At 47.5% G+C, this 24853-nt stretch overlaps 1 protein-coding gene across 2 annotated transcripts; it reads left to right on the forward strand.

Annotated features, from left to right (window-relative positions):
* The first annotated feature begins 439 nt into the window (after window positions 1-439).
* LOC108023510 (disheveled-associated activator of morphogenesis 1) lies at window positions 440-24170 on the forward strand. Of its 2 annotated transcripts, none has more exons than XM_017093054.3 (10): window positions 440-842; window positions 17163-18131; window positions 19553-20521; window positions 20591-20768; window positions 20831-21526; window positions 21586-21791; window positions 21851-21993; window positions 22050-22211; window positions 22283-22446; window positions 22508-24170. In XM_017093054.3, exons 1-10 carry the CDS (start codon window positions 795-797, stop codon window positions 23407-23409), a joined length of 4437 nt encoding a protein of 1478 aa, XP_016948543.1. In that variant the 5' UTR covers window positions 440-794; the 3' UTR covers window positions 23410-24170. The 2 variants fall into 2 exon arrangements, with proteins under 2 accessions (XP_016948543.1, XP_016948542.1); XM_017093053.3 differs by lacking the exon at window positions 440-842 and adding an exon at window positions 5520-5595.
* The last annotated feature ends 683 nt before the right edge of the window (window positions 24171-24853 follow it).

Raw genomic sequence — 24853 nt, forward strand, 5'->3', positions numbered from 1 at the left:
AATTAGCTCTGCGTTTCTAGAGCCCCAGCACTTCCGTCGAAGATCAAGTGTCACCGCAGTGGGCAATTGGCCCCTGTTTCCATAAGTACGCCTGGAATGCACTCGCACTGCCTGCTATTCACCACCCATCACCCAACACCCAACGCCCACCACCCACAAGTCGGCCCCAATCCGCTGGCCAAGGCAAGCCCGGAGGGGTGGGGCGGCACTGGGACACAGTGGCGTCTGTGGGCATTGAGCACAGAATAGCCTCTAAGCCGGTTTCGCTCGCGCTCTCTTTCGGCACCTGTCGCTGCCTGTCCGTCTCTGTCTTGGCCATGTTAACTTCTTCGGCTCGGGACGACGTCGTCGCCGACTTCGGCTTTTGGCCAAGTCGCCGCCGCTGCCGTGGGCACGTCTTGAGCGGCGAAGCGAGCGTTCAATGCGCTGCCAGCCGTCGATAAGAACGCACGCGAGCGGATCCCGTCCCACCGGCTCCATACTCAAGCCCACAAACTATATAAACCATATAGAAGTCAAATCAAGATCGAAAATTGAAATCGAAAATTGGAAATACGCGCGCGCGTGTGCTTTTTCAGTGCAGCCAACGTCGTCGCGAAGACCTCTTTAGAAACGTTTTCATTATTGTTATTTTTTGATTACTTTTTTTTCGCACCAAGTGAATTGGCAATGTGCAGTGCGTGATGTGTGGTTTGGTGCTGCATCCAAATCTGCGGCAGAAAGAGGAAACACTTGCGAAGCTTTAGTTCTTATACAGTTCATTCGAGTTCTAGTGCGGAATAGGCAGCCCCACAATGGCTGGGAAGAACCAAATGAGCGTCTTCATGGATAAGATCAACACGGTGAGTTAATCAGGGTCTCTCTGGGTTTTTTGGGTAGTGGGTAGTGGGTTGTGGGTCTCTGGGTCGCGATCTACTTGAACCACTTTAGAGGGCGTCTTTCACGCGAATTTGATGCGGTTAATTGGGTACAAAAAGGCAGACTGCTGGTAAAATTGCCTAATGAAATGGGTGTCATCTGTGGAAAGGCTGCTTATTGTTAATTAAAAGGAAATGTAATGGGTTTGATACAAATCGATGCCTTTTGCACATTGAATTCAACTAACAGACGCAGATGTCTGCAGAATTCGCGGCATTAGTGTTGGTAAACGAGCTTTTACAATCCTTGCAAAGTCTTTGCTAAAATTATAGTTTAATAATAGAGTTAGGTTGTAGTCCCCTTTAGTCATGTTAAGGACCAGTACTGCCATTAAAAGACTAGATGTGTAAGAAAGGGAGGCAAAAGTACCCATTTTTAAAAAAACTCAGAAAAGGGGATAGATTTATCTAACACTGCATTTAAGCGGTGTTGAAAAGGCTCATTTGAAGCAAATTTGTTAGCACTTTTTCCGTTGTAAGGGGAATCGAAATCCCTTTGAAGCACTGGGTTCCAATGAAGTTCTGCACCTCTAAGGTTTTCCACTGGCCAATTGGAAAGGGGTTGGGGCCCAGAGACAGTGAGAGTCGTCCACTCTCACTTGACCAACAATTTGGCGTCATTTGCATTCAAAAGTGTCGCCTGGTCGCTCATAAATAAAATGAAATTGAAATTTTTGCGCCTCAGTTTTCCCAGTTCCCCTTTCCCCAATCGACGGTCGCCGATGCTCGGATGCCCGGGTACTCGACGCATTTTGATTGTGTAGAAATGAAAGTGAAATGCGCCCCAGCGAAATTAAGTGCCCATTGGCGGCCATCCATTCCCCCGCAGGCCCGAGTCCCGCCCCCCGAATTTGAGTGCGCCTCAATGAGCTTCAATTGAATGAGCTGACGAAATGCCGCGCACCGCATAACAAACATCAAACATAAAACAAAAATCAAATGGAAAAACAAACAAGTGGCCGACGTCCAAAGCAGCAAATTAAAAAAATAAATAGGGGGGTGGAGGTAATGGAGGCACTCGGCGAAGGTGCAATGCAGCAATATTTGTGCAACAATAATTAATTAGTAATAATTTTCGGTTGCCTTTTGTGCGAGTGTAGAAATGCTGATGAGGCGGTAAGGCGCGGGGTGAGAGTTGAGCAATCCACTCGAGACGCCCCTCGCAAACTCAAGGCCCCCAGCCCAAGCCATTTCAAACCATCTACTATCACTGGATTGCTGGATCCGTTTACCATGGATGGTGGACGGAGGAGCTCCTTGTTGGAGTGCAGTCCGGGGCAAGTGAATCGACCATTCGATAACCCACTCGATAACTCGATTAACGGGCGTCCGGAATGTCTGGCCATTATTGGCCATTATCGTATTTGCGGACCTGAGTTGCACAACCCAAATTAATGGGGGAGTTTAAGTTAGCTTGGCCTAGTTTTTAACCAAGATAGGTTAATCAGCCTTATTTCCATATCCGTCTTTAAATTCCATCTACAGCAATTAATCAACAATGCTCAGGGCAAGGAATGCCTTTCAATTTGGAAAACAAAGGAATCGCAATGGCTTAGCCCACGGAATTTATGGAATAATTTGAGCAAAAACCCATTATAATTATTAGAACAAATAGCGCCAAGGCTGAATAACAATGGCGTTTATCGCATATTTTACACCAACTCGAATGACACAACACCTTTTTGCCTGATGGCAAATGTCATAATATCACCTGTCCTACGCTCTATTTATGCGGCTTTTTGTTTCTGCTCAAACTCTGGGCTCCACTTGAGACAACATTTCAGCGTTCTGTATCATTTCCTGGCGGCTTTCGCTCACTTGACATTCTGCGGGCTTGGCCTGCGATATGCTCAACCGTTGACACTTGGAACATGGAAGTGCACTTACTCCACTTGCCAGGGATCGGGTACCTGGATACCCTGGAATCCCACCCCATTGGCCAGTAACTAACGGCAGGTTCCGTTGTGACGTCAACTACCGCAATCTGCGCTAGAATTTGGCTGAGCTTTCTCCGCGAAATCCGCAGGTTGCATAATCTCCATCAGCATCTCCATCTCCAACTGCATCTGCATCTGCAAGTGCCACCAAACCCGATCTCGAACTGGAACTGGAACTGGTAGTGGCGGTGGCGGTGGCGGTGGCGGTGCTAGTGGTGCTCGCACTGGTTCCTCGGATCTCGTCTGGCCCCCGTGGTCGCTTTATTTATGACGTAAGCCCCTGGCGGATTCTAGGCCTGCCAGACTGACATTGGCCTAGCCCACAGAGTATTATCCAGCCTCCACTCTCCGGTCTCCGACTTCCAGTCTCCGTCTCCAATCTCCGTCTCCGTCGCCAGCAGACGAACTCGATTCTCACGAGCTTTGGAGTGCTCGCGGAATGTGGGCCAAGTCGGTGGATGGATAGCTAAATTATCTCGAGCGATGGCTTCACACCTGCTCACCTCCAATTACCTCCCATTCGTTGGGGTACTTTCAACTGGCGGCCACAAGGCTTATGCCCGTATGACACTGGCTTTGATTTTAAGAAACTAATTAATGTTTTAATTATTAAGACATAGCAGGCATGCTAACAGACTTGCTTCACGGTGTCACAACCTTAACAAATGATTTGAGAGAAATTGTACCATGTGTGCTATGGCTATACTTAGTATTATGCAAGTGTCATTGGGCTATAGTTAGTATTTTTAGGGCACTAGTCTGGTCTGATCTTAAAGTGCATATAAATAAAATATGCAGTTTATATTAAATTTTATTCAAGTGTCATAAGGCCATAGATAGTATTTCTTGAACCGAATATTAGTTTATCAGTATCAGTGTCTACTATCTACAGTATCTACTGACTTTCTTTTAAATCCAGCCAGTGTCATATGGCCATAAGTGGTATTTGTTGAACTACAGCAAGGTCTTGTCTAGACATTAGTTTGATATCACTATAATAAGTAACTGCTATACAAAGTATTTGCTGATCTTTTGTTTTGCTTTTCTACCGATAAACAACAATAGCTGGTAATCCATACCCCGATATGGGCAATCCTAGGCAGACCGCCAAGGTCTCGGCTAGCACGTCTGCTCGTCTGTGGTGACCACATCAAAGAAAGCTGACTCTCGTTAACGGATTGATATCGCTCCATCGTTACGGGAAGCTCTGACCCATATAGCCGTACAGCCCATTTGGTATAGGCCTCGTACAGGCCACATACGGCTTACATAGATGTTCATACTTTTTCGGAGTCCAAATACGGAAGCCATGTAATGCTAATGAATCGCTGCGAAAGCAAACGAAACCGGGCACCACCAGCACATGACCAAAACTAGACTGGGAAAAGTGGGTTCGGGTGGCGGGTGTGGGGGTACTGTAATAATTTCCTGTCTCTGGCTGATTTGCATGTGAAGTCCCCACTCCAATTTGGACTTGGACTCGGAGACCACTCCACTCCGCTCCGCTGCAGTCTAATACAATCCAATCCTATTCCCACCAGCTGGCCGTCTCGTTTGACTTACTTAATCAAACCTAATGCCAAAAGATACAAAAGTATCTGCATGTAATGCGATCCATTTGCGGGCCACCTACGCGCCGAAAACTTTCCAGAGCGTTTTCTCAGAGACTGGAGTTGAAATTGAAATTTATGCGGACATGAATTAGCCGCGTCTGACCCGGCTAATCAACTGGAAATGCATAATTCGTTTGTTTTCGCCTTTTGGCAAGTGAAAGTGCCCAACTAGCTGGCCAGCTGATAATTGATAGCTGATAAGGCGTGTGGAAGTTGGAAGTGGTTGTGGATCTTCAATGCCCCAGCATTCGTAATCGGGCAAATAAATCAAACAATTAAAAGCAAGCATTTTGGATAGACAAAATTCGCTTGACTAAGAGTGATGCAGCGTTAAGGCCTTATGACACTTGCTTTTTTGAAGTGGCTTTATTTTAGAAGGCTTGGTAATCTAGACAAAAAAGTTATACCTATTGTATTATTTTAGATTGCTATAAGAATTTTAAAAAATAATACAATACGGATATTCAAATATCCTGCCAGTGTTTTAAGGCCTTAACTAAGCCAAAAATTGTCGGATAATCGGAATTGTATGGATAATCAACAACACTTTTGAACACCAAAAGAAGAAAGGGGTACAATTCAACAATAAACAATAAATTTATATATTATATAATGCATAGATTATCATACAACTTCGTAAAATAATTAAAGTCGCATAGATTAAAACCAAGCTAATGGCATAAGGCCCTAATTTCGCAAAAAATGGCCTGGGATTCATTGCGACAAGAAAATCAAGCAATTCTATTGGTCAGCTAGGGGATTATATTTGCGTTTCATTAACAAAAAAATCTTAGAATTAAAAGATCTTTAAACGAACTTGGAGTAAATCTTTCTTTCATTCACTGAGTATTTGCACATCTGTAGTGATAAGATTTCCTTTACTCTTCTTCCCAGTGAACCTGATTTTATTTTTGTGAGTTTGCTTATCATTGTCAGTGTCAAGACGAGTGGTAAACATGCAAAACAGGGCAATCAAAAGTGTATTCTGGTTAAAGTGGGATAAGATACGAATCTCGGCCAGACACTAAGCTGTTCCAGTTGAGCGCCCAAGTTTGGGCTGGCAAGATGGCAACGGAGGTGGATGGCGAGGTGCGAATGGAAGTGAAAAAGCCGCCGCGCAGAAACAGGGTGAGCGATGGATATTCTGCTGGAGATTGGGATGTGGTGGCAGGGGTAGGAGCTAAGGTCAAGCCCGTTTTCCCTGACCCGCTGGCCCACTGGGAGGGGGAATCCCCTGTCCCCTATCCCCTATCCCCGAACAATAACCACTTTCCACACACACGACACACGACGCCTGGCCAGGAGTTTTCTTTGTCAGCCAGATTTCAGATTTCACCGACACCGACAAACAAAACAAGAAATTGCCAACTTAATTTACGGCTAGGAAATGCGGGACGGGGAAGCTCACGATCTATGCGATCTTCTGCTTTGCTTTTTTCTGTTTTTCCCCCTTATGTTTTTCGATAAACATTTTCATTTTCACTTTCGTTTTCGTATTCAATTTGTGTGTTTTGGGGTTTCGCTCAGATTCGAGACTCGAGATCCGAGCCAAAGAGTTTCCCCCTCGACCGCCGGCCAATAATCACAATAATCATGGTAAGCGGGCAGTCAGTCAGGCCAGAAAACAGGTTGCCGGCGGATGCCCAGACGGCAGCGGCAGACTTTGGATTTTTCGGATGCCAAACGAAAGTGAAAACATTCACCGACCACCACCAATCCACCAAGCAACCAAGCCGCCAAGAAGCAGCCAAGAGGAGTCGGAGTTGGAGACAGAAATAAAAATTGAATTTAAATAAATTTCGTATGTTAATTGCAGTGCCCAGAGTGGCGGAGTTCCCATCCTCCCATCCCCCAGACTGAAAATCCCCACCTGGAAACTGAAATCGAAACTGAAACTGAAACTGTAAATTTCAAGTTTTTCTTATGTTTTTCGGCTGCTTTTTGTTTTTTGCGAATGCCTCGACGGCTTACTTGAATTAATGAGGGTCAAGATACTTGGGCATTGCTTTCGGCTTTTCGATTTTTGATTTTCGGTCAACTTAAACTTTTGCTTTCTACGCGGAGCGCGGAGAAATGGGAGATCAGAGTGATCAGTAATCAGTGATCAGTGATCGGTGGTCGGGTTCGGGGATCGGGGCTGGGAGGCACGTGTCGAACAAGTGAAGCTAATGAAACGCATTCATCCCATTCCCATTCATCGCCTTTGTGGAGGTCAAACTGACCTCTAGAAATGATGGATGGATGGCTGGGGATCTCACTTCACTTAATGGAAGTGAATGTAGAAAAGGGCAATTGAATTGCAAATCCTGTTTAAGGGGATTTCCCTTTTCTATTCAAGTACAGCTCAAAAAAATTGAAACCATCAATAAATAATCCGATCTTACCTGTAACTCATCTAAGGTAATCTACACACAGAAAGAAAGCACAGTGATCACTGTGATATTCGTATGGTCAATTTATCAGGGATAACTTTCTGAAACAAAAAAAAGAGAGCAAAAATAAAGATGCTGTAGTAGCTAGCTAGAATTGATACTAAAATGTATCGAAATGACCACAATATCTTAACCATTTCTCTATCCGTGTATGAAAAGACATTCAAGTTTAAAGCCATCAAAATAAAATCCATCCTAGTATAATAATTGTTGAATGAACGACGTGATCTCACTCACCTTTGGCTCATTTATGATACGAGTATACTAATTATATTGGCTCTTACCCCCCAAACGAGCACCACGTTTAGGCAAATTAAATGGCCAACGCAAAGGTGAATAAAAGAAACTTGTTTTGCTCTTTCGAGCGGGTTTTTCTTGGACTTTTCTTTCTTTTGCCGGCGCCGGCTTTTGTTTTTTCCCCCGATTCGGATTCAGATTCGTTTTCGTTCGGCTCGGGCTTTTTACGTTTTTTTTACTTTATTTTGGCTCTTTGGCTTTGCATTGTTTGGAATTAATAATTTATATCGATTTTTTATAAGCGCCCGCGGCGCACATCAATTGATTTACCGGATTAGCATACATACCTCTCCCCAGCCGACATGTTCGCATATCTACATACACATATTCGTACCCATGCGCGGGCCTGATCCGCCTGGGTATCTCTTTTTCGATTATTTTCCTTTTATTTTGTATCAAGTTGATTTTGGTTGAAAAATTATTTGCAATTTATGAAACGCGTTCGCCGAGCACAACAACAACAAGGCGGTCAGCGACGACGAAAGTAAAAGTTCAATTAAATAAAGATAAATTGCACAACAATTGTTGTCGTTGTCGTTGCTTTTTCGTTACTGGTTAACTTTTGAAGCCGGCAAAGAGTCTTCGATGTCTTGCTTTACGTAAGCCATCCACCATTAAATCCGAAATAAAAATTTCAAAAATCCAGCGACACATTTCGGACAAGTGCCAAGTGCCGCGCCCCCCCTTCGGCCCCGCCCCTGCCTTGACCCCTAATAATAAGGAAAATTACCGTGCCGTAAAGCGGCGATTTTCCAATTAGCCAAGCGAATCAAACAGGGACAAAACAAAAGGAAAATTATGGCGAAAAGTCACCAGCTGGGGATTGAGGGAAAATTGTCTGATTTTGAGGATTGCAATGGTGACAGTCTGATATATAGTCGATACTTGTCGAATGTACACTGATAAAAATAAAGAAATAAGGCATATACTACTATTAAATGTCAAAATTGAAATCAAGGCACGATTTCAGTAATATTTACCTTAGTGTTGTTTTAAAGTTAATGTTTATAACCCTAACATAAGCCATTAATTCCATATTTAGTTACCATTAAAAAAGTAATGAAAAACAGGTCAAATCTTTTGAATCACTGCTCCCTTTTCTAAGCGGAGTAATATTTAATTTTTTAACACACTTCCCAAGTCAAACGTAGCCAGGATCATCAAAGTTTTGCAGCTGTATCTTGAGGTTTTCTCGGTTCTCCACAGAACAGTAAAGAATTTTGCACGATTTCGGCCGAACCTGTAGCAGCTCCAACTATGTATGCTAGTTACTAGACAGCAAAGCTGCTGCACCAAGCCTAAATCAAGTTGCAAGAATGCGGAATAAATGTCATTACGAAAATGAAACAAAGCGCTTGGAATAGAAAAACCCATGCCGAAAGACGAAAGACCCGGCGCAGGTATAGCTCACTATCTAACAGATACCGCCGACAGACTCATTTAGATGTCGGATTGCTGGATTGCTGGATTGCTGGATCCGCAAACAGGTTTGCGTGCCAGCTCCACAATGTGGATCACTTGGGGGTGTACTGCCTCGCGTCTCGAGGTGCCTGCCCATAAATTAGAGCCCCCTTCCGAAGTCTAAGTGCAGCATGTAGTACGCTATATAGAACCCCCCTACCCAAACATCGATCGTGGCCAGTTTGAAGTCGCAGTCATTAGGGAGAAGTGAGTTAGCCGGTAATTAATTGCTGCACTTGAAGGCAACTTCCCCTTACTCTACCCCACTTACCAAGATTTAGTAAAAGTCTCGAAGCCTTCGCAACGACTCCAAGTTCTTCCGTCTTCTGCCGGAGTCCGAAGGCCTCTGCGAGTCCATCTGCTAGCACTGATACTAATACTAATACTAATGGTCGCTCTGAACCACTTCCCACTTGCCGCTTACTTGGGCAGTCGTGTTTTTGTACCCCCCAGTTGGCCAATTAGGCCCATTATTGGCCTATAATTACCCGAGCCAAAACCAATATATACCAATATCTGCCGATGGGGCGCCCCTGGGGCGAGGACCCCTCCCCGAGCACATTTCCAGCGCACATTTGGTGGCCTCTTAAACTTTAAATGTCAGTCGGATTGCCAGTCCCAGGTTTAGTTTCGGTTAAGGTTTCGGTTTCTTAGTTGCGGCTTCGCGCAAAAGCTCCACTCATCGTCGGCGGCTGAGCCTCCAAATGTCTCCTCGAAGTGCTGAAGGCGAATTAGTTAAGATTTCCAGACACACTTGCTTAATTTGAGGGAGATGCAACCCTCCTCGGGGAACTGATCTGCACGGCACAGAATGGTGTTATTATCCATAAGCTACCATATTTAGGAAATTACTTTGTTTACAATGTTTAATGATTGTTTTTATGTGGCTTAGGCTCTAATAATCAACTTCTCATAAAATCTAATCGCGCCTTAAAATACTTGTAATTCATTATAGTTGATTGCTGGTTAAGAATTTGCATGAGTAGTTTCGCTAACAAGTTTATTATTTCTTTACTTGAAAAATCCATGTTTTACGAATTTATATTTTTCATATAACAACACATTTTATGACAACTATCCGCAATGCTTGGCATTTTTCTTCAGACCCCATTATCGTTATTAAAATTCAGCCAACCCCTTAAAGCACCCTATGTGACAAAGAGCTGGATAATTGAGGTTTCAATTAAAGTTGGTTACTTATTGATTGATGGTCCATCTGCGTAAACTTCACTTCCTACCATCGCGACTTCCTGATCCGTCTGCATTTTTGATTATATCTGCACATTCTTATCTGCCAATTGCACTTGACTTTCCATTTTGGCAGCTGTCCATCCCACATCCCCAATCTTCCATCCCGTCGATCAGCAGACCCTCATCATTTTTATAACTTTGTTTTTGTTCGGGTTTTGGGCTTGGTTTCGATGGTGCGATCGTTGTAATCACAATTAAAAAGCACTTTGCCAATTCGCTAACAACTTGTTCGCCAAGATGTTGAATGGGCTCTCTGCTTCGCTGTTTTTTTATTTTTCTTCTTCGCCGATGTGGTGATTATCAGCTTAAAAAGAAAAAACTACCAACGATGAGCGATGACCGTTGACACGTTGCCGAGTTGCCATAGGCGGGGGACAAAGGGCTTGGGCGGGGACAATGGGCCTGATCGATCCTCGGCTGGCTGTTGTTATTGTAGTTACTGACCCCCATCGACCACCATCCAAAACAACACCGAAAAAACAACGGCGGCCAACAGCGACAACTTCATCGGTGCATTTAGTGAAAGTTGATGCCCGCAGCAGGAGATGATCGCTTCGCCGATCGCTGTTTTTTCCTTTTTTTTAGATCCGTAGACCGATGTAAAAACACTTGCACTTTTTTTGCATACGTTTTCCATTTTCGTACATTTTCCATTGGCTGGCATTTAGTGGATTTTCTGATATTTTCCTCGACTCATTTAAATGGAAACTGCTGCACCCACTTCAACTTTGCCGGAGGTACCCGAACTTTTGGCCATAAATTCTCAGCCTGACCACGTTGGCAGGTCGGCAGGGCGAGGAGGGGCCCATTCGCCCATTCAGGCAGAAATATCAAGAGGTAGATAAACCGAAATACCAACTAGCCGAAATGTAAATGAGTCTCAGATTGCAGCCACTCACCCAGAAGTTGCTGGGCCAAATAAGTTGATCAGAGAACGCAGCGAGAGGAATGGTAAGGACAAGAACAAGTAGCCGGCGAGCTGGAAAACGTTTTCCAAACTCGTGTGTCAGTTTCAGCAAGTCTTTATGTCCATAAACTGCCTTGTGACACGTCCAAATTGTTGGGTCACCGATAAGATATCAGATATTTAATACGAATACCCCGGCAGCGGCTTTTATTGGCCAATGTGAGGCTGTGACAGTTCGGCAATTAAATAGTCTGAAACGTAAATGTAAATCTTGTAGTATGTCTTAATTTCAATTCCATATTATTTAGACAGGAACCATGTCTCTTTTGAAACAGACTTGAAGAACATATCTCCCTACTGGATAATTTGTCCATAAAAGTGAACCTTCTACATTTCAGTGGTGTCCACCAACATGTTCCAATTCCATGTTCCTAGCTAGGTAGTAGAAAACGCGGGTTTTGCCTTTAGTTTCTACTGTGGCTCTTTTGGGGGCCGAATTGGCGGGTGGGTGAAGAGGTTGGGCTTGTGCAATATCATTTTAGCACCCGCATGCCTGATTACTCGATTACATTTACTAGTTTTCGTTTTTATTTCGCTCTCTGCACGCCGTCGTGTTTAACTCAATTTCAGAGCTTTGCTGCCCTGGGTTGCTATTGTTTTTCTTCTATATTGTTTTTCTTGCACTGCTGCTAATGTTGTTGTTGCATGTAAACAACACCTTACAACACCTTCACCACGGTCCAGCGCAATTGTTATTTTGCCTGAGCCGCTGCTGTTTTTGTTTTGTACTTTGCCTGGCTTTCGCTGTGTCGCTGTTGCCGCCAATCGGCCACACAAAAACCTAATAAGTACACTCTTCAAAAAATTATCGCGTTTCCTTTGAATAACATTGTTTTGAAAAAGATATTTCTGCTCGTACTTGAATTACAAATAAATCTTAAGACAAAATTTACTTTAATAAAGTTTCTAATTAAAGAATTCTCACAACTTTAGTATCTACGATAGATTCTAGGTAAATATAAAAAATTAAGTTCAGGAACGAGAAGGTTTTTGAAACTTTCACATGCTCCTTCTTAAGTGTAGCTCTCGGCAAGTATCTGTATCTGCCTCTGCTCACCCATGGATCCCATGGATCACGTCTGAAATTCGGGTGCGATTTGTAAGGTGCAAGTTCCGTGTTTTCCGTTTTTAGGCTTTGTCGATCGACTACGAGGTCTTTGCGCTCTTTGCCATTACTTCAGCTTCCTTAGGAAACTTGAAAATAAAAGTTCATTTATCCTATGGGCAAATTGGAATTGAATGTTTTAAAATTCAATAACTCATCCCGAAACATCTCTCCTTTGGAGACTCTGTAGTTAATCGCGTCGGAATCTTCCACTGCCCCTTAATCTTGGGCAACAAATATTGTCGCTACACTTATCACAGCTGTCGCGCCAGAAACGTTGATAATCCCCGCGAAGATAGAACATTGGGCAACTGTTTCCCCTATTAAGACGAAAACAAGAAAAGTGGCATTTGGAAAAGTGGCGGGCTGACAAATGCGCTAAAAATGCTGGCAATTAACTGACAACTGCAAATGAAATGCCACAAATCTCGGGTGGGGGCACCCGCGTGCCCCGTAATCCCCTTAATTTCCACCGCCGCTTTCGTTAGTTGGTCATAATGACTATTTTTGGACCGTGCGACGGGGCCAAAATTGCGAATGCAATTGCAAGTGCTTGGCTGCTTGGCTGCTCGGCGGCTTGGCTGTCGCCGGCGAGGAAAGCGGACAACGGTGCGTATGATTGATGCCTGCTCAGGTGCCCAGATGCTCGGATGCTCCACCTCCTGCCACTGGAACGCACCGGTAATTAACCAAGCAGCCACCCATCCACCCCGCACGCGGAGCTGAAAAAGTGCCTGAAAAGTGGGTAAAGATGAGCTTATGCTGATGTGCTGTGTGCTGTGTGCTGTGTGCTGTCTTGTGCCAAAAAGGAAAAGTTTCTGGCTGCCAGCAGCAGCTGTGTGTGCGCGCTTTCAACATGTTTTCTTATTTTCCTGGCATGCGGAAAAACTAGTTTTTCCTTTTCGTTTTTATCTTTTTTTTTTGGATGCAGCTTGCGCGAGCGCCGTTTGATGGATTTTCGGTCGTTCGAACGAAAGGGCAGCGCAGATGTTGGATGCAGACAGTGGCAAATCCCCTCCAGAGTCACCCCGTTAGAGATCCGTGATCCAGTAACACTTCCTGGCCTGCCCCCGTTCGTCACCCATTTGCCACACTTCCATTTTCATTTCCATTTCACTTTCTTGGGCTTATGAAGTTATTACGCGACTCCGGTGGCTGTTAGCTTGGTGGGTGTACTCGGAAGTGCATTTGCCACAGCATTTTCCCGAGGCGGAGGCGTGGCCGGCGGCAGGTGTGAAAAATGCGATTGCCTCGGGCACCAGACATTAGACATTGGGAGTGCAGGAGAAAGAGACACCCAGGAAATGCCTCCAAATGGGCATATCAGCATGAATTTATAAAAATAAATGGAACTCAAAGAAGAAAAATGTGGGGTTAATAACCAAGAGAAAGTGGCGTTGATTATAAGTTCATTCTTAAGGAAATTCTGAACTCATCTGCTTTTAAGGCTAATTATTTTGCCTCATGACTTTAATAGAAAGCTAAATGTATTTCTATATTAACTTAAAATGGGTAATCATTCATCTAAACAAGCTGAGCTCTTTATCGTTTTTTTTAAGGTTGCCATGGCATTTCAAAATAAATCCAGTGTGGTGTCAAAAATCAAGGCAGTGTCATTAGGTCCGATGAATTTGTTTCGACAAGTAATACAAACCTGCAATAAAATTATCAGTGAAACGTTTTATTTTATTCATCGCTCAAATAAAAATTAAAGTGATACCATGTACTCAGCGCAGCCAAAGTACGATTATTTGATTCCGCCGCCGAATGGACTCTTCGAGACCCTAGACGTCTACAAGCCAATCACGGACTTCGTAGCCCTGAGAACTCCTGTGCAGAGGGAGTCGATGTGACTAAACCGGGTTGAACGGAAGAGGGACAAGGAGATGGAGTTCTTCTTCCTAACGGAAGACATAACGAAGCCACGTGCAGTTGAGAGCTACCCCTGTCATTTCAGGGGTTACCCCGTGGAGTTCACCAACGAGTGTATTACCCCTACATATTCTCCCTGCTTGGGCCTGTGGAACGCTCTCACCAGGTTCATCTTTAACTTACTGGGCATTTTCCGGAGTGAATACGATTGGGGCGACAGGCCTTATTGGACAGATTATGAGTACTAGCCCGTACAATGAACTTTGAAAGGCATAGCAAACCATATTGTAGGTCTTTACTCTGACTTTGTCTTCGCTTGACTAGCTGTCCAAATATTTAACTCTAATTGTTGTCAAAAACGTCGCATCCACGGCTATTTATGGCCTGCGTTTTGGCCAACAGATCGAGCTGCGTCTAATTAGACCCACGCGCAGGCCGAAAGCACGGATTTAATTAGTGGAGCGAGGGGCCCACACAGCAGAGCGACCCAGCCGGAGATCGAGCTTGAGACGGAGATCTGGAGACCCATAGACCCATAGACCCAGATGGAGATGGAGGCTGAAGCCAAGCTGAAGCATTGACCTGATTTGTGACGACGACGACAGCAGCAGCGAGACAAAAGACAAGGGGCTGTCACAGCAGCTGGCTTCGGGCCCAGTTGGCAACTGGGGCGACTGCATCCGAAATGATCCCCCGGCGGAGCTCGGAGTTTGGAGCTCGGCGCTCAGCGGGCGAGCCCAACTGGAGTGGCTTAAGCCAAGCGAGAACAGAAGCGGAGAATCTGGAGCACATTTATTGTCTACCTCAAATTAAGTATCATACGGAAACACAGAAAGCTAATAATAACAATAAGAACCCAACGAATCGGGCACAAGAAAGTGTGCAATGACTTAGGGAAGGAAAGTTAAAGGCACTTCACACGACGACTTAGAGACAGCGATTCTCATTATCCTAGATCAGCGGTCGGTGGTATTTCATTTTTCGGTTGTACGTGTGGCGGCAGAGAACGAGCAGAGGTATTTCGAATGCCTAATGGCAGATATAGTTAATTCCAATTGAAAACTTGATATACCTCCTGCACACAACGAAAAAAGGATAAATATCAATTTGATATAATGTAATCTTACATAGATACGGTATAGCAAATGATGTTTTTAATATATAATAAAATCTACAATTTTTAAGTTTTGTTGAAAAACCAAAATGCAAGCTATTGACAGCTCTATCCATTGCATTAATTCCTGAATGATACCAAATTGATGATAATAACATCAAGTTTTCTTTCCGTGTGGCTTCGGGCGCAAAGTATGCCGATCTGTCAACCAAATTAGAATTAAACCCAATCAGATCGAAGATTGTTTTTACACACTCTCGGTATTAATTATAATCCTTTGGTGGCCGAGAACCCCGGCTGGCCGAAACCAGTTGGCTGATTGATTGATGGCTGCTGATCGAGCGCTCGCTTCGGCGAATTAAAAAATTCAGCCGATTACCCAATCCATTGAGCAAGTCGGACGATACAGGCGGCGCAGGTACTCCCCGCCATTCCAATTCCAAGTCAAATACCAGCCCGCGCTCTCGTTCGTACTCCACATCGGACTCCACTCACTCGGAACGGGCCAGAGGCGCAATGAAAGCAAATTAATAAGCCATCATCAGCATAATGTGCTTGGTACTGGCACTGATGCCCCTGTCTGTCCGTGTCCGCTCCTCGATTACGTCTTAAGTGGCGCCCAAACAGAGTGCAGTCGGAGGACTGTGGACTGGGGATTGCGGTGTGTGCAGAGTGCAGTGTGCAATGCGATTGCAATGCACAACTCACAATTTGCATAACAACAGCAGGGGAAGGGAAAGCCGTAGACACAGAGCCATAACCATAGTCAAAGAAAACTCAACTCCTCTCCCACATGAATTCGATTTCGGTTCTGCGGCAGTTGCAACACGGATCGCAGACAGACAGATCCAACAACTTGACAACAGTCGTAATAATGTTTGTTTCTCGATTCAGTTCGGTTTGTTTGGGTTTTTGTTGGTTTCTTGTCGCCCTGCGAGTACAAATGAATAAATGTCTGATGACCCCCACGCGCTGCCAGCAGCCAGAAACCCACGAAAATCCGCTCTTGCCAGTGGATGTGGAAGTGGAAATAAAAATGGAAATGCCGCAGAATATGCAGATTGCTGCTCTGCATCTTGTGGGTTAAAGGCAAATTTTGAGTACTCTCTGACATGTGACAGACTATTGTCTGTCCCCCTCGAGTGGGGGAAAGTTTGGAATGGCTTTAGGGGAGGCAACTGTTCTTAATCCGAATCAAAGGGGATGGGGGGTGATTTGTACAAGAAAAATAGGAATATCTTGGTATATTTCAAAAGAATTTTTTAGAGTATGTAAATATATTCCTTCAGAATCTTAGAGAGATGTTTCTATCCATAAGGAATTTTGGAGTATCTTTCAGGAATACAACTAATTTTCTTGAGAATCATTAAAGAGTTACACCTTTTTCAAGAAATTGTGTAATAAATTAATCTATTGTAATAGACAATACAAAGTATTGTTCAAAAATGAAACTAGCAATTACTCAGAATTAAAAGGGGCTTTTCTTTGCTTCAAGAAAGTGAGGAATATCTTTAGAGCACGTTTTTAACTTTATTCCGAACCGGAAAGGGTAACTTGTTCGGTTTAAGACACTTGCAATATCTTTTAAAGTGTTATTTCGGATGCAACTATTTTTATTTCGAATAAAAAAATTTTAATTCCTGACTACAAAAACAGTTTGGAATATTTTTGAGGAATAAGAACTATCAATCCAAACAAACTTATTCCTCATTACACAAAAGATATGAAAATTTTCTCGAAATGAAAATGGACAGCCCATATTGCTGTCGATGGCCACATTAGCTAGAACCTGAGGTGCTGCCGACTTGGTTGAGTGAAGACCAGTCAAGACCAAGCACCTGCCCCCCAGTTCCCCGAGTCCGAGTGCGAGTGTGTGCAACTGCGATTGCATTTGTCTTCTTGGCCCGTCTTTGGGCTGTCTGGTCTTGGTTTGCCATGACTCGGTTTGCTTTTGGCTGGTTTTCTTGGCTGCTTGGCTTGGTCTGTTGCCTTGGCATGAGGCGGTAGGTGGTTGCCACTTGCCAGTTGCCAGTAACCATTTCCCAGTTGACGGGCATTTGTCTGGCGTGACACCTCGGCCTGTCAGCCGGCATTAGTGCGCTGTCACAATGTTGTGGGCAGGTCAATTACTCTTACTCTTACTCTATGCTATATACTCATGCTGCCGTCTCTCTTCCTTCACCCTTTCACCCTTAGACGCTACAGTCGTGCCCCATTGTGTGCATCAATGAGCCGGACACGCACAGTGCCAGCACGGAGATACTGCAGACGAGTCCGGAGAGCACGCTAGAGAAGCCGAAGGCGGGAGGACCCGGCTCATCGGTGACCAGCCTGAATGGCAACTGCATTGCCATCAATGGCGGAGTAGGCGAGGCCACTGGCGGAGTGGGAACCAGTGCGGTTGGAGTGACCAAGATAACGATAACCAGTGACCAGGGGAGCGGCAACGGGAACGGGAACGCAAGTAGCAACAGCAACAGCAACAGCGGCTCCAAAACCGACTGCTACAAGAACAGCAGCAGCTTGGTGTCCATCACCAGTCTAAACAGCTGCAGCGAGCTCAGTCTCAGCCAGGGCAGCACCGCCACCCTGCCCATCGGCAGCGGCAGCAGCACTACCTGCAGCAGCAACAACGTCAGCAGTCACCCCAGCAGCAGCGGCAACAACAACAACGGCAGCGACACCTCGTCCAACAACAACTTCCAGGAGCGCTTCGACTTCGAGCACTGGAAGGGCTTACTCAGCGACTACAACTGCTTCCACGGGCTGTATCGCTACTGGAATCAGTACAGCGGACGCGGCGCCACCAACAGCAACATCAGCGGCAGTCACCAGCAGCAGCTACACCAGCAGCAACAGCAGCAGTCGCAGTCCGACCATGAGAACGGCCTGGGCAGCGGAGCCGGTTCCTTCTACACCCACAACATACTAGGCTACACCTTCGGCTATCCCTTTGGCCTGAAGGAGGACCTCGACGGCAGCGGCAACTGCAACGGCAACGGCAACAGCAACTGCAACAGCAGCACTCACAGTCTCGGGCTCAGGAAGTGGCTATCCGGCAGCACCACCAGCAACGAGACGCCGCTGCAGAAGCACTACAGGCACCAGCAGAAGAAGAAGATGCCCGGCTTCAGGGGCAGGAGGGTGTGGTGCGGCTGCTTCAAGGTATGTCCTGGGCACAGCCAAAGTGGGGTCATATAAAGGGTGATTTTAGAAACAGAATACCCGCCTTACAGTGTTGTGATAAAGCTATTTACTAGAAGAAGTGTGCTTCTCGAGCTTAGTTCCAATATAAATGTAGTAATGCGACGGCGTAGTTGGAACAAGTTGAGGACATCATTTAACATATAAGACCAAGTTAAGTAATATATGATCTATTGGGAGCGTTTTGGAAGAACACTACGGAGACTCTTTAGTAATCTCAAAGAGCAGTAGTAATATAAAGCAGTATTGGTAGTATTTATAACCGAAGTCTAGTGCTGATCTTCAATCCCTTAAGCTGGTTTACGCTTGTTAACTGGATAATATCAAACAGCTGAATTCCACCACAAAGGCAGTAAGGAAATTAAGAAATCAGACCACACAAAGTGTGGGTGACACTCCAATAGAACATTACTCGATGCGCATCAAATAGCCCGAAAAAAAGAAAAATCCAGGCAAAGTCACGTGCGAAACTTGGAGCCCCGACAGACCCAATTGCCAGTCGAAATCGGAGCCGGCACTCGAGCACTGGCCCAACGGAGCCCTCTTCCAACCTCTTCCGCCGACTCTGTGTCAGCGAATTTGTCAAATTGCGCACGAAGTTGCATAAGCGGCGAGGCGATAATTCAAATTGCCATGGGAACGATCCCAGAAGTAGGGGGAGTCGGGGTGCGACTCAAGCCCTTCGAGACACTGCCAAGTGAGGAATTTGATTCTGCTCCATCGCCAGTCAAATAAGTCGAAGCACCGACGTATTTCGAGTGCACTTAAGTGAGTTTGAGGTGGAACACATGAAGGGAAGCTACCTTTGGGATGATGGAGTTAGTAATAAGGTAGCACTTTATGAGAAGTAATGCGTTTTCTTAAAAGGAATGCAAGGTAGTAAGGAAATGTGGGGGTTCCACATCGCTAAATATTAGCATGTGTGAAAATGTAGTTCTAGTAAATTACACGAATGTAAGACATCAGAACAGGTCTAAATATGAAACCCTGTTGAAATAGAAGAATGTTGATCAAAAACAAAGAAACTATAGAATGGTTCCTTTTATTATCCCATTTATTTCCGATCCTAACTAAGCTTCCCTATTTGTATAGTTTTTTCCGATTAAAGCAGCCAGAACCAAGATTCAAGAGCCCAAACTGAGTCACCATGAGTTGGGCCATTGGCTCAGCCAGCAGAACCGCTTCCTGAGCAGGCGGAGTGGATTGGATTGAATAGGACTGTGGTGTGGGTTGTCGGCCTTAGCTCGAGGTTGGGCAATGGTGGTTAGCCTTCCAATTGGACACGCACTGCTGGCGGCCAGAGAACGGAGAACTTGAGCAACCTACCACCACCTGCCACTAATCGATTCTCCCTTTCTCCTTCCCGTTACGTTCCGTTCCAGGACGATGAGCCGCCCGAGATCTGCGTGGTGGAGGGGGCGTTTACCCTGCAGACGCTCACGCCCACGCAGCCCATGCCTTCAGTGGACGAGCTGGACACCAAGTTCGCGGAGCTCGTGGAGGAGCTCGACCTGACGGCGCCCAACAAGGAGGCGATGCTGAGCCTGCCGGCGCAGAAGAAGTGGCAGATCTACTGCTCGCGGAAGCTGCCCCTGGACGCGGCCGACGGGCCGGATGCGGCGGCCATCACCCAGCCACCCACCGCGGAGCACTACATCGAGCGGCTGAAGGAGCTGGTGGTGCACGTCTCCCTCTCGCCGGAGGACTCGCCCAGCCACGAGCTGGGCAACCGCCTGGACGGCCATGCCGCCTTCGTGGACGCTCTCAAGACGGCCCTGCGCACCTCCACGCACAGCTTCGTGCTCCGCTTCGTGGAGCTGGACGGACTGCCGGCCCTGCTCGATCTCCTGCTGCAGCTGGACATCCGGGTGGCCAACAGCCCGCTCCACACCAGCCTTATTGGCTGCATCAAGGCGCTGATGAACAATTCGATGGGACGTGCCCATGTGCTGGCCCATCCAACGGCCATCGACACCATAGCCAGGTCCCTGGTGGCGGACAACATACGCACCAAGATCGCCGCCCTGGAGATCCTGGGGGCCGTGTGCCTGGTGCCCGGCGGCCATCGCAAGGTGCTACAGGCCATGCTCTACTTTCAGGAGTTTGCCGCGGAGCGAACCCGTTTCCAGAGCATCGTCAACGACCTGGACCGCTCCACCTACGGCTACAGGGACAATGTCAACCTGAAGACGGCTCTCATGTCGTTCGTGAACGCGGTGCTGAACTACGGTCCCGGTCAGGAGAACCTCGACTTCCGGCTGCACTTGCGGTACGAGTTTCTCATGCTGGGCATTCAGCCGGTGATCGACAAGCTGCGCACCCACGAGAACGAGACGCTGGACAGGCATTTGGTGAGTGGTGAATCGTTTCTGGTGGTGGACCTCGATTCTCTAATGTTTCCTTTTGCCAATTTCCTATAGGACTTCTTTGAGATGGTGCGCGCCGAGGACGAGAAGGAGTTCGCCCGCCGCTTTAAGGAGGAGCATGTGGACACCAAGAGCGCCGGCTCCATGTTCGAGCTGCTGCGCCGCAAGCTCAGCCACTCGCCCGCTTACCCCCACATGCTCTCCCTATTGCAGCACATGCTCCTGCTGCCCTGTAAGTGGTCACCTGGCCATCGCCCCCACGGTTCCATCTAATCTGTGTTCAATTCCCTACAGATACGGGCCACTGCACGGAGCACTGGCTGCTGATTGACCGCGTGGTGCAGCAGATCGTGCTGCAGGTGGAACAGCGGCCGAACAGCGATCTCATCCCCGATCCGGATGACCCAGAGAAGCAGCTGAAGCTGGCCGCCGACACCCCCGTCCACGATCCGGACGTGGCGCCCCTGCAGATCGACGTGGCCAAGCTGGTGCGCCTGCTGGTCAAGGAGGAGCAACTGACGCAGGCGCGCAAGCGGGCCGACGAGCTGGAGCGCGAGAACTTTGACGTGCAGTCGCGTCTGGCCAAGAAGGAGCAGGAACTGGATCTGCGCATGCAAGAGAAGGAGGATCTGGAGACGAGTCTGGCGCGCATGCGCGAGCGCCTGGAGAAAGAGTCCGCACAGCACTCGCAGGCTGTGCAGCGAGCGCAGACCGCAGAGATGCGGGCAGAGGATCTGCAGCACCGCCTGCTTAGCGAGCAGCAGGAGCGGGCTCGCTTGGAACGGTTGGTCACCGAGGGCAGCATCCCCGACGACCAGAAAGTGGCCGGTCTCACCGGCTGCAATGGGGCCGTCTCGCCGCCGCCGGCGCCGCCCATGCTCAAGGCCATCCCGCCGCCGCCGCCACCCATGACGCCGTCCATGATGCCTCCACCACCGCCTCCATGCCCTGGAGCACCTCCACCGCCGCCGAGCATGGCTCAGACGATGGGTAAGTAGTCTCAAATGGAGCATAGTGAGTCAACTGCTACCATTGTGTTTCCATGACAGCTCCTGCGCCACCGAAGGTGGATCTGCCAAAGAAGAATGTGCCACAGCCGACGAATCCGCTGAAGAGCTTCAACTGGTCCAAGCTGCCGGACGCCAAGCTGCAGGGCACCGTGTGGAGCGAGCTGGACGAGAGCAAGCTGTACAACAACATGGAGCTGGAGTCGATAGACAAGCTCTTCTCGGCCTACCAAAAGAACGGGGTGTCGGTGAGTACGGGCGTCTGGCTTCTGATGCCCTAATATGCTAATATCCCCTTCCTTTCCAGGCCACCGATGGATCCTATGAGGATCTGCGAGTGACCGGCAAGGCGGCCAAGCAGAAGGTGCTGTCGGTGATCGATGGACGCAGGGCGCAGAACTGCACGATCCTGCTGAGCAAGCTGAAGATGAGCGACATGGAGATATCAAAGTAGGACTATGCGCTGTTTATCACACCGTCCCTTGCTTACTAACGTTTCCTTTCAGGGCCATTCTCTCCATGGACAGCAATGAGCAGCTGCAGCTGGACATGGTCGAGCAGCTGCTGAAGTTCACGCCCTCGGCGGAGGAGCGGGCTCTGCTGGACGAGCATAGCGAGGATATTGAGTCCCTGGCGCGTGCCGATCGCTTCCTCTATGAAATATCCAAGTGGGTTTCACTGGAGCTGCGGTCTAGGGTGCATTCCATTCTAATGCCATCTTTCCTTCTCATCTTCTCAGGATTCCGCACTACGAGCAGCGCCTGAAGAGCCTGCACTACAAGAAGCGCTTCATGCTGACCATCAACGACCTGATCCCCCGCATTACTAGTGTGATGGAGGCCTCCCGCGAGGTGGCCCGATCCCGTCGCCTGCGCAAACTCCTGGAGCTGGTCCTGGCATTGGGTATGTTCCGCTGACCAGTTGGCTCCCCCTTCTCGATAATAACCATTTCCGATCCCACCAGGCAACTACATGAACCGCGGGGCGCGCGGCAACGCCTCCGGCTTCCGACTGGCCTCGCTCAACCGGCTGGCGGACACCAAGTCCAGTGCCGCCAAGGGCACCACCCTGCTGCACTACCTCGTCCAGGTAATCGAGCGTAAGTTTAAGGACCTGCTGAAGCTGGAGGACGACATACCGCATGTGCGCGAGGCCTCCAAGGTGTCGCTGGGCGAGATGGACAAGGACATCCAGATGCTGCGCACGGGTCTGGCGGATGTGGCGCGCGAGATCGAGTTCCACCGCAGCTCCGGCCCCGCCCAGCAGGGTGATCGCTTTCTGCCCGTGATGCGGGAGTTCCATGCGCAGGCGTCGGTGCGCTTCGCGGAGCTGGAGGACAAATTCCAGGACATGAAGACGCGCTTCGACCGGGCGGTGCGCCTGTTCGGCGAGGACGGCTCGGTGCTGCAGCCGGACGAGTTCTTTGGCATCTTCGACTCCTTCCTCGGCGCCTTCGCGGAGGCGCGTAACGACAACGAGAGCTTCCGCCGGCGGCAGGAGGAGGAGGAGAAGCGGGCCAAGCAGGAGGCGGAGCTCAAGAAGCGCACCATCGAGCGCAAGAACAAGACGGGTCTGATGAGCAGCGTGGCCCGCAATCTGGGCCTCAAGTCCGGGTCCCCTAATGGCGCTCCGGATTCCCCGGCGAAGGGTGGCGGCGACAACAAGGGCGAGTTCGATGACCTCATCTCAGCGCTGCGGACCGGCGACGTGTTCGGCGAGGACATGGCCAAGTTCAAGAGGTCGCGCAAGGCGCGGGTGCTCAATGGCGGCGGCGCCACCACCGGACACACCTCGCCGCCGCGCCACGGCAGCCTGCAGCGAGAGGAGAGCGGGCGGGAGCGCGAGCGGACCGTGCGGCGCCAGTAGCCAGGGGGCGCAGACTAGAGATGGATCCCTGAACGGATCTCCTTGTGACCCCCGCTGTAAAGTAATGTTTCCGTACTGCGCGAAAGTATTTTTTTTCTTACATCGTAAAGACACTTTTTGTAATTATTTATATTTACTTATACCCATAACAATCACACTACCCGTACGCATACACTACGATCTACATATATAGCACATAATCTAAACGTAAAGCTCGTAAAAGCGTGAAACCAAATTTTTTACAAAATCGAAACGTAATTGTAATTTAAAGTCTAAAAATGTTATGATCTAATCGATCGAGGCGAATGAACCAGCTTGTGTGCAGCGTACCTTGCAAATTGTATTTGGCCACCATAAACCGTAAACCACATGGCATATATGCTTCTATATCTGTGAATCCCAATCCCAAGCTATATATCATCGAACCGATGTCTCGGAGCTCGCACAGCATCCCTATCCACACAGCGCAGTCGAGTAAACTCGGCAAATCACCGCTCACGGAATCGCCGGAAGACCCGCCATACAGTCATGTTCAAAATTAAGGTATATATCGTTTGTTTCTTCTTGATTTTTTTTAGCACGAGGTCCGGTATCGAACCCGTACCCAAACTACGGATACGAGTAGGAATACGGATGTTTAAGCCGCATTAGGAGTTTGCACTGACCACGCCCTTTTGCGGATAAATAGCCGACTTCTATGGCGCATGACACCCTTACTATTAACGAATTATAATAAACCTTTATTGTGAATGAAAAATAAACGAAGCTGCTTTTTGTTCGTTTAGTTCTTAAAAAAGCGATGATATGAACGGTTTTCTGCATTTCTAAAGAATCCGCTGCATCCTCTCATGGGAAAAGAGCTGTTCTCTACATAAAATACCAGGCGAACATAACTTTCTAGCAGGCGCAAGCCGATCAGCTGATTGCTGTAATCAAAGCTCACTTAGGGATGAGCGCGTGACACATTTTTGCGGCACTCCGTCACCGAATTCAAGGGACTTTCGTGACTACCTTGCCAAACTCGTGACACGAACAAAGAAACAGTAGGGTTGCCCGTCTCTAATTAGGGCTTGGCTCTAAGCTAACGGTGGTTTTCCAAAAAGCTACAAAAGCTCTGCCTAAGTAACAGTTCTTTTCCAGGTTGTCTGAACTATGAAATCCCAGCAGCCACCTGCTATTATTTATGTTCGCCTGGTATTCAGAAATCAAGAAATGCGCCACGAAACGCCTAAAATATGGGTTTTTATCAAGCTGAATTAGGATTTTATTGATTTCGAGTAGCAGGCGAACAGAAAAATGCGTAGGCGTCTCTAGCGAGTCTTGGCACAAGTAACTATTCTCTTCCAGAATGTCTGAAATGCAAAATCACAGCAGCCACCTGCTACGGATTATGTTCGCCTGGTATCAGAAATCAAGAAATGCACCACAAAACGCCCAAGGTTTT

This window comes from Drosophila biarmipes, chromosome X (assembly GCF_025231255.1).
Source record: "Drosophila biarmipes strain raj3 chromosome X, RU_DBia_V1.1, whole genome shotgun sequence".
NCBI classification, from domain to species: Eukaryota; Metazoa; Arthropoda; class Insecta; order Diptera; family Drosophilidae; genus Drosophila; species Drosophila biarmipes.